Source organism: Rhodnius prolixus, unplaced genomic scaffold (assembly GCF_049639745.1).
Source record: "Rhodnius prolixus isolate KJV_2025 unplaced genomic scaffold, Rpr scaffold_2, whole genome shotgun sequence".
NCBI classification, from domain to species: Eukaryota; Metazoa; Arthropoda; class Insecta; order Hemiptera; family Reduviidae; genus Rhodnius; species Rhodnius prolixus.
This window is the reverse complement of record NW_027411592.1, coordinates 14,099,397-14,113,644: the sequence shown is the minus strand read 5'-3', so window position 1 is coordinate 14,113,644 and position 14,248 is coordinate 14,099,397. Positions and strand designations below refer to the sequence as shown.

At 31.9% G+C, this 14,248-nt stretch overlaps 2 protein-coding genes across 9 annotated transcripts in view; both read right to left on the bottom strand.

Moving 5' to 3' along the window:
• Positions 1–257: 257 nt before the first annotated feature.
• Positions 258–4,957, bottom strand: Rad23 (UV excision repair protein Rad23). 2 transcript variants are annotated; one of them, XM_074118051.1, is made up of 6 exons: positions 4,766–4,957; positions 4,409–4,487; positions 2,923–3,236; positions 2,711–2,822; positions 2,322–2,641; positions 258–1,386 (listed from the first exon to the last, which is right to left on the bottom strand). In XM_074118051.1, the coding sequence occupies exons 1-6, from the start codon at positions 4,829–4,831 to the stop codon at positions 1,276–1,278; spliced, it is 1,002 nt and encodes a 333-aa protein (XP_073974152.1). In that variant the 5' UTR covers positions 4,832–4,957; the 3' UTR covers positions 258–1,275. The 2 variants fall into 2 exon arrangements, with proteins under 2 accessions (XP_073974152.1, XP_073974153.1); XM_074118052.1 differs by having other exon boundaries at positions 2,322–2,638.
• Positions 4,958–5,246: 289 nt separating this feature from the next.
• LOC141449028 (uncharacterized) overlaps positions 5,247–14,248 on the bottom strand; it is a 31,838-nt gene continuing 22,836 nt past the window's right edge. For 6 of the 7 annotated variants that reach the window (XM_074118036.1, XM_074118042.1, XM_074118038.1 and 3 more), the window contains exons 4-13: positions 13,351–13,571; positions 13,020–13,238; positions 12,447–12,744; positions 11,793–11,844; positions 10,630–10,706; positions 10,031–10,143; positions 7,536–7,694; positions 7,196–7,356; positions 6,790–7,108; positions 5,247–6,231 (exon numbers count right to left, since the gene is read on the bottom strand). In XM_074118036.1, the coding sequence (XP_073974137.1) occupies positions 5,914–6,231; positions 6,790–7,108; positions 7,196–7,356; positions 7,536–7,694; positions 10,031–10,143; positions 10,630–10,706; positions 11,793–11,844; positions 12,447–12,744; positions 13,020–13,238; positions 13,351–13,571 (1,937 nt within the window). In that variant the 3' untranslated portion in view covers positions 5,247–5,913. The remainder of the gene's footprint in view (positions 6,232–6,789; positions 7,109–7,195; positions 7,357–7,535; positions 7,695–10,030; positions 10,144–10,629; positions 10,707–11,792; positions 11,845–12,446; positions 12,745–13,019; positions 13,239–13,350; positions 13,572–14,248) is intronic. The other variant, XM_074118037.1, reaches the window with a different exon arrangement.

The window sequence follows — 14,248 nt, the reverse complement described above, 5'->3', positions numbered from 1 at the left end:
TGCAGTGCTTCATGTTTGCAATAAGCTTGCCAAGTTTCAAGGAAATCGTTGAAGCAGTTAGCCACAAAAATCTGTGAAGTTTACATATCAGAGCTCATCGCTAAGATACTGTCAGGGTCCTGACACAAACACAATTTGTGTACGTAAATATAGAATCTAAAAACCTTTTTCTTCAAAAAATTTGACGAACGCAACACTTTTCTGGCCTGTAGTAAAAGGAAGTAGAAAACAAAACTAGGTGATTAAAAGTCTAAAAATATAGGGAGCCCAAAAGCATAAATATTTTTTATTATATTTTTTTAATGATCTCTAAGAATTTTAAATTTAAAACTTTTCAGTCCTTTGCATCTGGGATGCAATTAATTACACTTCATTTCACAGTTAAAGTCACAACTGTCCTTTCCGGTAAGTATTTTGCACACATATTAAAATTTTACTTCTTTTTCATTTAATAAAGGTAAATGAATGTTAGAAAAAGAAGTTTTAACTGTATAACATAAAAATAATAAAACCTCTACAAATAATAATTAGGTATGTAGAAAACCAAAAGAACGTTTTGTAATTTAGCACTTATTTTCTTAGTCGGTCATTTGAAATCACATTTGCCTGAGAAGTTAATTTCATCTAAATTAAAAATGTTAATTCTTGAATTTGGCAATAATTAGCAAACATACAATTAGGGTAATGTGCACCCTACAATCTTGATATCAATCACAAAAAGAAAATTTTTCTCTATATAATTCTTACTTTATTAACTATATACTGCGTACAGGTTTTTTTTTTTTATGTACAAAAGATCATAAATTTCTAAAAACTTTTTGACAAGAAATATTCGTGTTAAGGCCAAAGCGCACCTCATTCAAATTTTAATTTTTCAACAGTTACGAATAAAAAATAATATATATATAATGAAAACTGAATTTAAAAAAATTTTATTTAATTTTCTTGTCAAATACAGAGAGAATAAATAAAACATTCTTCTTCAGTTAATTAAACTGTTGTATTCAGCTCTCCACTGCCCATATTTATACAGCTACAATTAATTAAAAGTGCAATTAATCTGTACAAAACGAGAAATATGAAGTTTTATAACACTTTCTAGGTTCGACTCTCGTACACTCTAGAACGACGAAGCCTCTTTTATACATATTGCAAAACTAAATTTTTTTTTGTTGTTTTTTGGATTTTTCTTTTTTATGTATAAACTGGAGAGAAGAGAATTATTTGTAATTCTTTTGGATTAGCAGCCACTCGAACCCTTGCTCATTAATAATTTCAGTCGTCCAAATTCTGCGAAAGGAGGAAGTTAGCTGCCAGGTTTTCATTTTTTTCACATGCGAAGTACGCCTGAATCACTAGATGTTCTGGAAAGCCTAAAGCCTTTAACTGTAAAAGATATAAATATAAAAAAAAACGTTTTAGTAAACGTATTTGATAAACAAATGAATTTAACATAAAATGCCCAAGCTCACATATATATAAATAATTCTGTATAAGAGAACAAACTATGCCATCGACATTACCCATCACGATAGATAAAAATCAGGATCCTGAAGGGAACACAAAAATATTTAAAAAAATAACATGCATGACGCTATGACGGTAACGCAGTTACACAATTCCAAATCACGTATTTCCAAATACTTTGATGAACGAATAATCTAAGGTTAATAGTTTCAAGCTTCGGGATTCACATATACATTACAAAAAAATAAGTAAATGGTCCAACGATGCCGAACCCAGCGATCAGAGGAAAAACCAACATGCGACTTTTTCTTAAAACCACTCTTATTCTTTTTTCAAAATTAGATTTTGTACAATCTCAAATGGCTTCAATTAAAATTAACTACAATTAAAGGACTTTTGAGAGAAGTGTGACCGCACAGAACGATTTTCAAACGACTGGTCTTAATATAATTAGGTGCAAGGTGTATGTTTTGTGTCAATGGAAAGTCACTTGTTTAAACTTTAAGTAAAATATTTCTTAAAGAAGGAAATGACCAGAGATTTTTTTTTCTTTTCTAATAAGTTACAAAGTAACTAATTTTTTATTATGGCACGGTAGTCTAAGATCATTAGAGCTTGAGTCTTAATCAGTGAGCTGCGGTGACCAGACAATGTACTCTAGATATATCTATAGACTTCACTTTCATTACCGGATGATACGCTGTAAGAGGAACCTACAAGTGGAAAAATCAAAGGGAAGGTTGACTCCGATTTCTCCATTTCATCGCACTTATCACTGAACTAATCCTTTTCCTAAAATCTGTTCATTATTTCTCTCCAATACAACAATCACTAGTAGAATAATAACTACAAACCCTTTCGATAGCTTCTTTGTCTTGAGGAGTGACCGGCACTTGTGTGGTAGTTGTGGTAGGAGCGCCTCCTTGTCCAGGTGTGGCTTGTCCGCCGCCGCCGCCACCACCCTCTGCTGGTTCATTTAACATTCTAACGAACTCTTCTTGGTGTTGGGATATTAATTGCAATAATGCAGGGTTAGATTGCCCAATTTGCTGAAGTACAGTATTCAACAATTCAGGATTTTGTTGTACCACAGTTCTCATTTGTTGGAACTGTGGTTGCGACCTAAGGAATCCCAGGGGCGGTTCATCAGAATCACCTCCTCTTCCTCCTTCTGCTAAAATAATTAACATGATTTCTTAATATCACACTTAATTTTACACCTCAATTAAATAAGAATACATACGCTGATCCGCAGACTGTTGATCAACAAGTTCCGGATCAACGGGAATCCCTGTAATTAGATATTCCACAGCTCTGTCTGGGTTGTTAAAACTAGCTCTTAAAGCAGCTTCTACCTACAACACATACGATTAGAAATTGAGGATAAAATTTAATTTTATAGGTAACAAATAAACTAACGCTCGAAATTATCTAGATATCAACATGCAAACTAACCATTGGGCGTTCGTATCCCATATCTACAATATTTTGCACCATTGTATTATATTCATCTCCCATGAGCAATGCGGACTCTGCTTGTGTCAGAGTTGAAGCTGGAGGTTGTTGCGACTGCTGTTGCTGGGTCGCAGGTTGTTGTGCAGGTGTAACAGGTGTTGAGGATGGAGTTGGTTGATCTGATACTTGAGTAGGATCACTTGGACCTGTAGGAGGAGGAGGAGGTCCTTTTGGTTTTGAAACCATCACTACAATGAACTTCTTTTCATCAATATTGTATTCTGATACTGGAGTCTCATCTGTAAGAATCTTTCCTGCAATGAACATTTTTATTTTTAATTAAACGAGTAAAAATTAAGTAAGTATTTCTGGAGAAAGTTGAATTGAACACAATAACTGAAAAATCCTCAGCTTATTACCAATATTATCGTGAATTCTACCTTAATTTCATTGAGGTGGCATGAAATTGATCTTGATTTACAAAACACGTAGTGTAAAGCTAATGCGTCAAAATTTTATATTTTGAAAAAGAGCTTAAAAGGAACACGTAATAATCATTTAGATATCCATCATTCAGAACTATATTAATGGATGTGTTGCTGCTTTTGTAAATTTAAAATTAGCGTTCATTCTAGGGATCATAACTATTACCTTTACTGAAACAAGTCGATGACTTGACAAAATCACAATTAAAAAAATTGAATTTATTCATGCCAGAGAAAACTTTTGACTCTTTCCTTAGGAGCTTCTAACAGCTAGCAGGCAGATAATAAATTGTCTATGAGAGAATACTGTCCGTAGACGAGCATTTCAGATGTTGCCTTAAATTAAAAAAAAAAAATCTGACTTTTTATCAAAAGAATATTAGAAATTCAGCGCTGTTAGTTAGACACATTCCTTTCTTCGTGGTTAAAAATTAAAATAACACATATTGCCCTATCTAAGTATTTCGTAACATAACAAGTTTTACTAAATGCATCTATTTGTGTAAGACACACTTTAATCTTTAAAAATGAAGCAATATTTATATTCTCAAAATTCTAGTGAGTATGGAGAAGAAAAAGGTAGATCCATTTTTGGAACTGGTTCATTTTTTAAAATTCAGATGTTATTCCGGAAATTGCTAAATATAGTTTTGAAAGTAAGTTAACAAAAGAGGCAGAAATTTCGAAACGATAATTTTTATCTATAACTTATTTACTATATTAAACTTTTACCGGATTTTTTTTTCTTGACTGCTTACTTTTATTTTTAGCTATCTAACTATTTTGGACGATTCAACCAAATTCTTTCAGTGTTTATTTTAAAGAAAGGACCGAAATAATTAAATATTTTCTGTATAAAATATTTCATTTGGAATGAAATTGAAGCAAAAATTTATTGATTTCTAAATTCCTAAAATAAGAAATTGAGTTATTACTAACCAAATCCGGGCATTGAGAAATATGAATGCTAATCAGATATCTTCTATAATTTAAATTATTACCTGCATAAATAAGTCTTTGATTTTCAGCAGGATACTCATGGCCTTTTACTGAATTGATTTTCTCCTTTAGTTCCTTCACCTATAAAAGTAATAAAATGTAGGGAAAAAATTGGATGTTTGTGTAGAAGATGAGTAAGCTAAGTCAAAAATGAATTTATGCAACCTTCTAGAGTATCACAGAACTTCTCGATTTCCAACCATTTTATAAATTAAGCACAAAATGATAGAATTTTATTTAAAACAAAATTCAGTGCAGCGGTAAATTACTAGTGATAATGATTGAACTGATTGGTTAGTAAGGTTATGTCATATTATGTTGGGTTATGAACATGTCTATTACAAAAGTTCATTACTTACTGTTTTCGAAGGATCTATATCTACTTGAAACGTTTGCTGCTGTAGATTTTTAAGTGTTATTTTCATTTTTATAAAAGGTATTGTCAAACTTCTTTCTAAACCCAAAAACTCTAAAGTAAAAACGTATTATCCACAAACCGACTTACTCACTCACCAGTGCGCCATTGCTGTGCCTTGGTGACTGGTAGAAGCAAATGCCAACTAGTGCTTTTTCGATTGTTGCAAATTAAATTTAAAAAAGAAAAGAAGTTGACTGTTATAAAATGTTATTAATCTTGGATTTTTTTTTTGCGTTAAATATGAATTTTTATTACCTATATTTATCAGTTCACTTAAGATATATGATAGATAAAGTAAAATGCTTCAGGTGAATGTCGATTTATATTTATGCTTTGCTTAACTTAGGAATACAAAGTTGACGAGAATACCGTTAATTTTCCATGTGGTGTTTTTCATAAGGATATGTGAAATTAAAAGAAAATTTGTAAAGAAATAAATTATCTTCCATTTATTATTTCTGGTACTTAGGAATACATTATACAAAATATTTATTTACAATAATAATTAAAAAAATCCGACATTACTTACCGAAAATGGTAAAACTAATATACACTGTGTTCAAGATGATAAAAAAATTAATTCCAGGAAGCAAGTATAAATGATTCAAAAACCTAATTTTAAACGAGAATCAATATATATACTCCATTAAATTTCTGCAATAGGCCCACTATTTTAGTATGATTGTAATAATAGGCCAGGTACACAAATAATCCTATTGTAAAGCTTAATAAATTGAAGGAAGGGGAATGTTATTTCCACTCTATTTTTTACCTTTTTACAACCCTTCGGTTTATCTATTAACTGATTTTAATTGTAAAATAATTGAGCATTAATCTAATTTGAAGATGGGTTCATACAAAAGCGAGAAAAAATAAAAAGAAAAAACAAACAAATCCTAGAAATTAATACTAAATAAATTTCATAAAACTGGGAATGAAAATATTTAATGAATAGTAATAAAAAAAAGTTCTGATATATCAATGATTTTTATATTATGTACAGCAAATTAAGTCATGAGTATGGAGCAGCAAGGGATTGTTAGGAACTAATAATATTATACATATAAGTTACAACCTAATTGTCACATTCTAATCATAAGAAAAGTTGGGAGCTGGCTGTTGAAACCTCAGGTCAACATCATTTCCCAGTGGAAATGGCGGATGTCCCATCAGTTCGGAATCTCTAGGATTTGAGACATGATGCCCCATAAGGGGCCCTGGTGGGTGTGGTAACAAAGGTCTTCTTCGTGGGTCATTAGCTAACACCCTTTGCCTTGGATCCCGAGTTGCTGCAGGTGTAGGTGCATGTCCACTTGTAGCTGAATTACCCATCAACGCAGGTAATGGGAGTGACATTGGCTGCAATGGTTGCGCGACAAATCTCTTCAGTCTTGGATCATTTATATTCTGAGAAAAGAATATGAAAATAAATAACGTAGAGAAATAATACAAATATGTTGTCTACATCTTAAAACGAGAATGATGCTTATTGTTTGCCAAATGTTGCGAGTCTCAAATTTTTTGTCATTGAAATTGTTTATGAAATATACGGTACAATTTCTACGAAAAAATTGGTTTTATCAAAAATTTCCGCTAAATTTAGAAACACAGTTTTTCACAACATTTGTGGCATTAAACTAATAATTGACTTTTATATTTGATCTTCAAAAAATAAAATCATTTGTACTTCAGAAAATTTCGTTTTTAATTTGTGATTTTTTTTTTTTAACATAAAAGCAGTTCTTTAAAAGCTTTTATTTTGTAATCAGGAGTGTTAGAACATTTCCTTCCATTGAATATTTTTCTAATAGTGATTAAACTTCATTTTTAAATGTTCATTTGTAGAAAACCGAGTCGTCAAACTAAGTTTTCTGTTAGAGAGATTGAGGTGGGGGAGTGAGAGAAACTGTCTTTCAGCTAACTGCACTTAATTAGTAATCTAGAACAAAATACTGAATTTCTTACCTTCGGCTGTACATGAGAATAATCTGGTTTTGCCACTGACGGAAACGGAACAAGAGCGTAATTTGCTATTGGAGGATGAGATGTTATAGATGCATCTATTTCATTAGCTGCTTGATGCACAGGTGCTGGTTTAAATGGAAGCTGTCTAAGATCTACATCACTTGTAAGGCTCAATGGAGTAATAGTTGATTTGTGTGTGTAGCGCAAATCAGCACCAAGGGGATTCGTCAACGGTGGCAAACTCGGCATGAAATCGTTTGGAATTCTTCTTTCTATTGGAGGACTGCCGACAGCTCTTAAACGAGGATCTCTTACTCTTCTGAAAATATTCATATTCTTAATATTATTATAGAAACTCACATAAAAAGAAAAAAATTGATAGAAAAAATCTCTGAATTTTTCTTACCTCTTCACTTCCTGAGATGATTTTGACTCATGCGAAGAGTGTTGTGAATTTGATTTCTGTGATAGCGGTGAGTGAGGCTGCTGTTGCTGTTTCTGCTGTATAGTTTCCCTAACAGTACTCAAAAGTTTCGATACCGCTTTAACGTCGAAATCCGGAAACAGCTGCGAACATATTTATAAAAAAAAAAGAGCAATTTAATAGGGATAAATACAGATCAAGATGCCGAAAGGGAAAAATGTTCAAGAGGAAAATCATTAGAAAACTTAAAAAGAAAGAATATTATATCAAGGAAAGAAAGAAAAACTATCAACCTAAAAATAAATTAAAAAAATTGATTTACTTCGGGTACCGTTTGTTCTTGATTAGACTCTGATCTCTTATCCTTTATCGTTTTGAGTATTGTGGCCAGAGGAGGAGCAACATTGCCTTCTTCATCTGATGAATACCAATCTTCATCTTTATAATCTTCTTCTTTGCCACGTTCTTCTTCTTCGTCGTTCTACGGACAGTACGATTAAAAAAAAAAAAACAAAGTAAGTTTTAAGCCTTTCCATATATAACTAGGCAATTTAAATTTTAAAAATTAATTCAAAAAGAGAGTTTAAATAAAAAAAATCTTTAATTATTTCAAAAGTTTGTGGACTATCTTGCTATTCAATTTCTTTTATTCAATTTTTTACAATTTATTATGAAGCTACAATACAAGAATAATATAACAATATTTTTCATTATGTAATTTTCCTATAAATTTGAAGAATTCCCAAAAAAGGCACTCCCTATCCCTGAAAACTCTCCTTAAATCAATTTTTACAAAAAAGTTTTAAACTAAATGGATTAGTCCTTGGAGAATATTTAAGTATTTCTAGTTCGTCAGAGCTCCTTTGGTTTTCGACTCGCACTTTTAGCAATTCATTAATTCCAACTTCATAGAATATAAGTGACAGGGTCACAAACTTCGGTAGTACATTATTTTACCGTAACCATTTTCCTGGATAATGTTTCAGAAAAAAGTTATGTGTGCACATATGTGCACTGTGCACTAAAATAAAAAAAAATTGAAGTAATTTTCAATAAAATTTCAAAAAGTGAAAATTCTTTCCATAATATGCTATTAGAGGTCGAGGAAATTCGACAACTGATGTCTAACCCATCAATTAAGTTTGAGCTTCCGATTTTTTTTTTTTAATATTTTGTTTTCTTATACGTGGACTATTTTTTTGATTTAGAACTAATAATGTATACCTGGTGAAAATCGAAAATTTGACATGAACTATACTTCCTCCTAAAAGAAGGATGGATATCAAAAACTAAATCAAAAATATGGGTTCGTGACTTTCATGGCATTATAATGGAAGCATACAGGTTTTATTCCAACATAGTTGAAGTGCAATATACAAACAAGTTCATGTACGAGGGTCATTCAATAAGTAACGAGACAAATTACTACTGCTCAAAAACAGCTAAATTGATCCGTATGAAACTTTCAGGACATAAAGTTGGCAACCTTGCGATGACATCTGATCAGCTGTTCAATTATATTTTGTAAACATAACCTCAAATTTACTCAATTAACGATGGCGAGTCCACTCGAGAATTGCACCGTGGAAGAACAACGTGCCGTGATCAGATTTTTAGTCGCGGAAGGTGAGAAAGGTAGTAAAATCCACAAAAGAAGGTTAAAAGTGTACGGAGACAATTGATTGAATCGTTCGAACATTTACAAATGGGTAGAACAGTTTCAAAGTGGCCGTACAAAAGTTTCTGACGAGCAACGCAGTGGACGACCGATCGAAGTTGGGACTTCCTCTATCAAATCTCGGATTGACGCGTTAATTCGGGACAATAGGCGTATCACCGTTGAACTGATAAGTGAAAAAGTAAACGCGAGTGTTGGAACTGTCCATAACATTATTTACAACAAGCTGCAGTACAAGAAAACCTGTGCGAGATGGGTGCCCAGACAACTCACGGACGCTCACAAAGAAACCCGGCTTCAAATCAGTCAACAGTTGAAAAATCGATATTCGACTGAAGGAGAAGGTTTTTTCAAAAGAATTGTAACGTGTGATGAAACATGGATCCACCACTATGAGCCAGAGTCAAAACGTCAGAGCCTTGAGTGGAAGCATACGACTTCTCCCATTCGGAAAAAATTCAGGACCCAGCCATCTGCCGCTAAAGTCATATATAGCCGTATAACTCAACATGTCAACTTCTACTCGTACAAACTAGATACACAAAGATAAGTAACTCAAAAACGATAAACGAATTGTTTCCAATGTATACTAAAGACTTCTTTTTAGGTTTAAAGCTATAAAGAGTCAGTAGAATTATTGGCTCACAACTCTCACTGGGTGTACATTTTTTGTCTCATGTCTTTTATGTTTGGTGTTGAGAATATAAACTATTCAAAATATAACGAGAATTAAAGTTCACTTTATAAATTGTGCAATTAACACTCATAGATATTTTAATATGAATAATAATGTGATATATTATATAATATCGCTGCACTATCTACTTTCAAGAGAAAGAGTAACTTTGATAAATTGTAGGTAAGGTATTTCTGAATAAGTACACTTGTGAAAATTCCAAATCTTTTTCTCTGAATTTAAAAATTTGAAATGAATCATATATTGTAGAAATACTTTTAAAACAAGAAGCTAACTTAAAAATAAACTGGAAGAACAGTACAGATTGCGGCAATAGCTAGCTCTTAAGAAAATTACTGCCTATGACGTTTGATGGAACATTAAAGAATCAACATTGCTCCTTAGTTGCTAGAATGACAAAAACAAAAATTAAGGGGAAATATAAAAGAAATAAAATATTAACCTGCTCTTCCTGTGTATGCCGTTGCTGCTGTTGAATCCGAAGATAGAGTTCCCTCTGTTTTCGTGGTAAATTAAGTGGCACTTCTTGGGGCATTTCTTCCCCGAACCCACTATCTATTTATACACAAATAGATACTTAAATCAAAAACAATAATAAACAATAAAGAAATTATTTCAAACATATAATAAAGACTTTCAAAAAAATTTATTGCTGACACAATATAAATTACTTAATGTTAGGTTTACTGTTTGAAAATAACGAACAGCAAAAAATCTTGATCGTAAAACTTGCCTTAATGAATAAATATAATTGAAAAGAAAAAGAAAACTGTAGCTAATATATCTTATTTACTAAGAGAGTAGCAATGCCAAAAAAACTTTTGTAAGATATGACTGAATGGAAAGAATAATATAAGTCTCCTGAATCATAAATAAACAGTGAATCAATACTGCGAGGCATCCAAGTTAAAACAGAAATCAATAAATTATAAATAAATTAAGCGTTAACGGAAGTTAAATACTTATTTATCAAATTGTTAATAAGCAAATCACTAGCATCTGATTATGTTCATATGTTTATTAAATATTTTAAATATTTACCTTTCTGATCAGATGCTGGAGTATCTGAATTAGAACTGCATTCACCCAACATTTCTCTTTCAGGTGATTTCATATCTCTAAAAACAAAAGAAATAATCATAACAATACCATAAAATACAGAAAGAGAATTTTTTATATGTATATAGAAAAGAGAATAGATACAAGAAATATGCAACAAGAACAATATCTGACAATTTTTTTACGAATTGATTTTTGAATAACAATATCGGGGTCTTATAAATCGGACAAACACAAAAAAGTACACATTTTAATTTCCAAACGTGCTGTTTAATGAAAAGAGCTGCATCAGGACCGTACACGACGCAATAAACGATTTGTATATTTAAAGGCTTTACAGACAACCAGGAAAGCAGCCGTATTTTATACGATAGATTATCAATAAATAGTCTTTGGATCAGTTTTTAATCGTCAAAACCCTTACCAATGATTTCCAAGAAACAAAAGGACTCGTTCCTTAGGAATTAAAATAAATAAACTATCTAGAGTGTACCAGCCACAGTTTATGTGAATGGTTGCGTACCTCTTGTTTGAATTAGTAAAATGAAACTAGAGAAGAGTTTTATCTTTGTTTTACAGAAAAAGAATGTGCATGAATTACTAGTTTAATCAGGTTAAATGGAATCATTTTCGAAAAAATTATTCATTCTGATATTTATCGAAACTCCACTTAACTTCTGAGAGAGGTGTACATGCTTTTCTCTGAATTCCTTATGCTGTACGAAATATCGATTCAAGATCTGAGTTTTAACACCTAGAATTGCACTGATAATAAAGCAATCCAGCAATTTTATTTTATGAAATCATATTCAACAATGAAAAACCCTCGATATTTTAAGATTAGTAAGTGCTTTAAAGTTAAACATACAATGGAATAGTGGGCAAAAGTATACTATTTCAAGGTATAAACAATGGGATGTTGGCATATAAGATTGTCTTTGAATATGCTAAGCTAAGTATGTACTAACACATCTCTTTACTGGACTTTACAGATTTTTGTGTATAATGAACTGTTAATGTAAGCGTTTTAGGGCAAGGCAACAACTAGATGCCTAAATCACAGAAAAGGAGTCTAATGATCATTATAAATCTTTCTTTGGGTTTCTACATTTAATGTCTTAACATATTCTTAATCTCAAACTTACCTATCACTGGAATTTTCTTGAGATGGTGAAGGCATTGGAGTCCTGTTCCGTTCTGGCAAACAAAAAACAAACATTAAAATATCGAGGAATGTAACAAAATGTTAATTAAGTAAAAATCATTAATTAATTCATGGATAAAGAAAAATTGGTAAAACCTATATTTACGAAATAATGGGAACTAATAATAATGAACGATGGCCTATATTTCATCAATCATGTATTAAGAGTATTATGAAGAAATAAAATAAATAAATTTAATAAACTAAAGGGAACTGCAACGAGAAGATAGCTTAAATTGTTTTTTGAATAAGTTTTACGTTATGTTACGAAGACAAATCGACAGACGACAAGAAATTAAAAAGGTAATCCTTTTGCAAGACGCAATTGGCTGGACTGAGCTGCCCTAACAACTTCTCATATCAGGATGAGAGTGATTTGGCGTCCATCAGATGGAGATCAATAGATAAACGTAAAAATTAAAGAAAAACCATTAAAGAAAAAGAGGCTAAGACAAAAAAAAAAAAAATCACATTAGTCAAGCAAGATTGTCCATTACACTCTAAAATACCGAGCACTAAGAGGGGGTCCTAATCTAAGTTTATAGAACCTAATTTTAATGACAGTAATGATAATTATTATTATTGCTATATGTACCATCATCAGAATATGATGAATCAGGATTGTTTTGAAGCGGCACATCCAGTTCACAATTTAACTCTTCGTTATGATCACTATGAGGAGGTGAAATGGAACGCCTCACATCTTGATGACTGTGATGCCTACTGCCACCGCCACTTTGGTGCCTGTTATGATGGTTTTGTCCTCCACGACGGTGATGATGATGCGAAGGTGAATCTCCTCCTCCATCCATGTGATCGTGAGTTGGTGATTCCCTGGGTGAGAATGTTTCCAGATTGTGAAGAAAGTGTTTATCACTTTCGGATTGATTGTGCTGCAATAATAATGGTCGTCGTGAATTAACATAATGAAGGCACACACACCCTTAAAAATAATTAGTACTATATATTTAATCATTTATTTTCTTCTATTAGTCGTCTCTTATTTTGAAATGGTAATATAAATCTGCATTGATTAAAAAATCCAGGTTTTTTCATAAAACTCAAAAAAAAATTTGACTCAGTAGTGCGAGACGGAAACATAAATGAAATCACCATCACTATATCAAACTGTGAACGTAAACTCATTTTCAACAAAATATAAAATTACCTTTATGAGTTGCTGTTTTACAAATGATGATACTTTGGAGTGAGAGAATTTGCAACGTTTGCCTGCATAACATTTGAGTCCCAGATGAAAGAATTTGCAGGGAAAGTCACTGTGCATAAATAAGCATTTGTCCTTTTTGGCACAGCAATCATTCATATAGAATTTACACAGTTCAAACTTCCTCTGAGAATTGGCATGAGCGTAGGGACAGTCAGGGCCCTAAAATAACATTTAAATGAACTGGACGCTAATAATTGTTTTCTAAGATATTCTCTGTATTACAAATAAAATGACAACGTATAAAAAATATTAAGTATATTGACAAACTTACCCTTACTCGCTGGCACTTCCCTTGTAGATAAAATTTACAAATGTTGGAGTCACTTCTTCTACCTCCTCCTCTTCTTCCTCCTCCTCTGGTCCTTACTCTTCGGCGAGACTGGAATCCGTCTCTTCCTCGATTATTTCTCCTACTGCTGCCACCACTTACTCCTCCTCCTCCTCCGCCGCCGCCTCCACCACTGCTGCCAATACCTTCTTCATCTTCTTCATCTAAACATATAAAATTTTTACTTAATATTATTATAACATTATTTCTGAAAAAGGAAATAATCATACGATTGCAACTATCAACAAACAATACATTAAGGAACATGATAAGTTGAATGAGTTTCAAACTCCTAAATGAGAACCGTAATTCGATATCTTTTATCAGGAACATGAGCAAGTGAAAAATTATTACTTTCAGGTGTTTAGAATTTTCTCAGAAATAAGGCTGTCGGGGCTTATTTTTGAAAATTGAAAATAAATAGTACAATTTACCCAATAAAACTTGAAAAAAACTGTCCTCCATGTAGTCAAAATGAATTAGAATTTTATTAACTATAGAATTAGAATAGTATTTATAAAACAAAGTTCCTGTTTAAAAAACTTTTAGAAAGCCTCTTAAAACGAATAACATTAATCTATATTTTTTAATTTTAATTGAGTACTCCAAATTTATTTTTCTAACAGGTCACTAACTCACTTGAACTGTTGTACCTCTTTGTAACAGATACATCGTGCATATATAAATAAATACATATATTTGTATAAATGATTTAAGAGTATTGCAAAGAAATTAAGCGCAAAAAGAGCAATCGACATACTGAACCCCCGTATTGTAGAGCGGCAATATTATAAATAGTACCAAAAAGATAATATAAAGCACCTTGGTACAATGTCTTGTG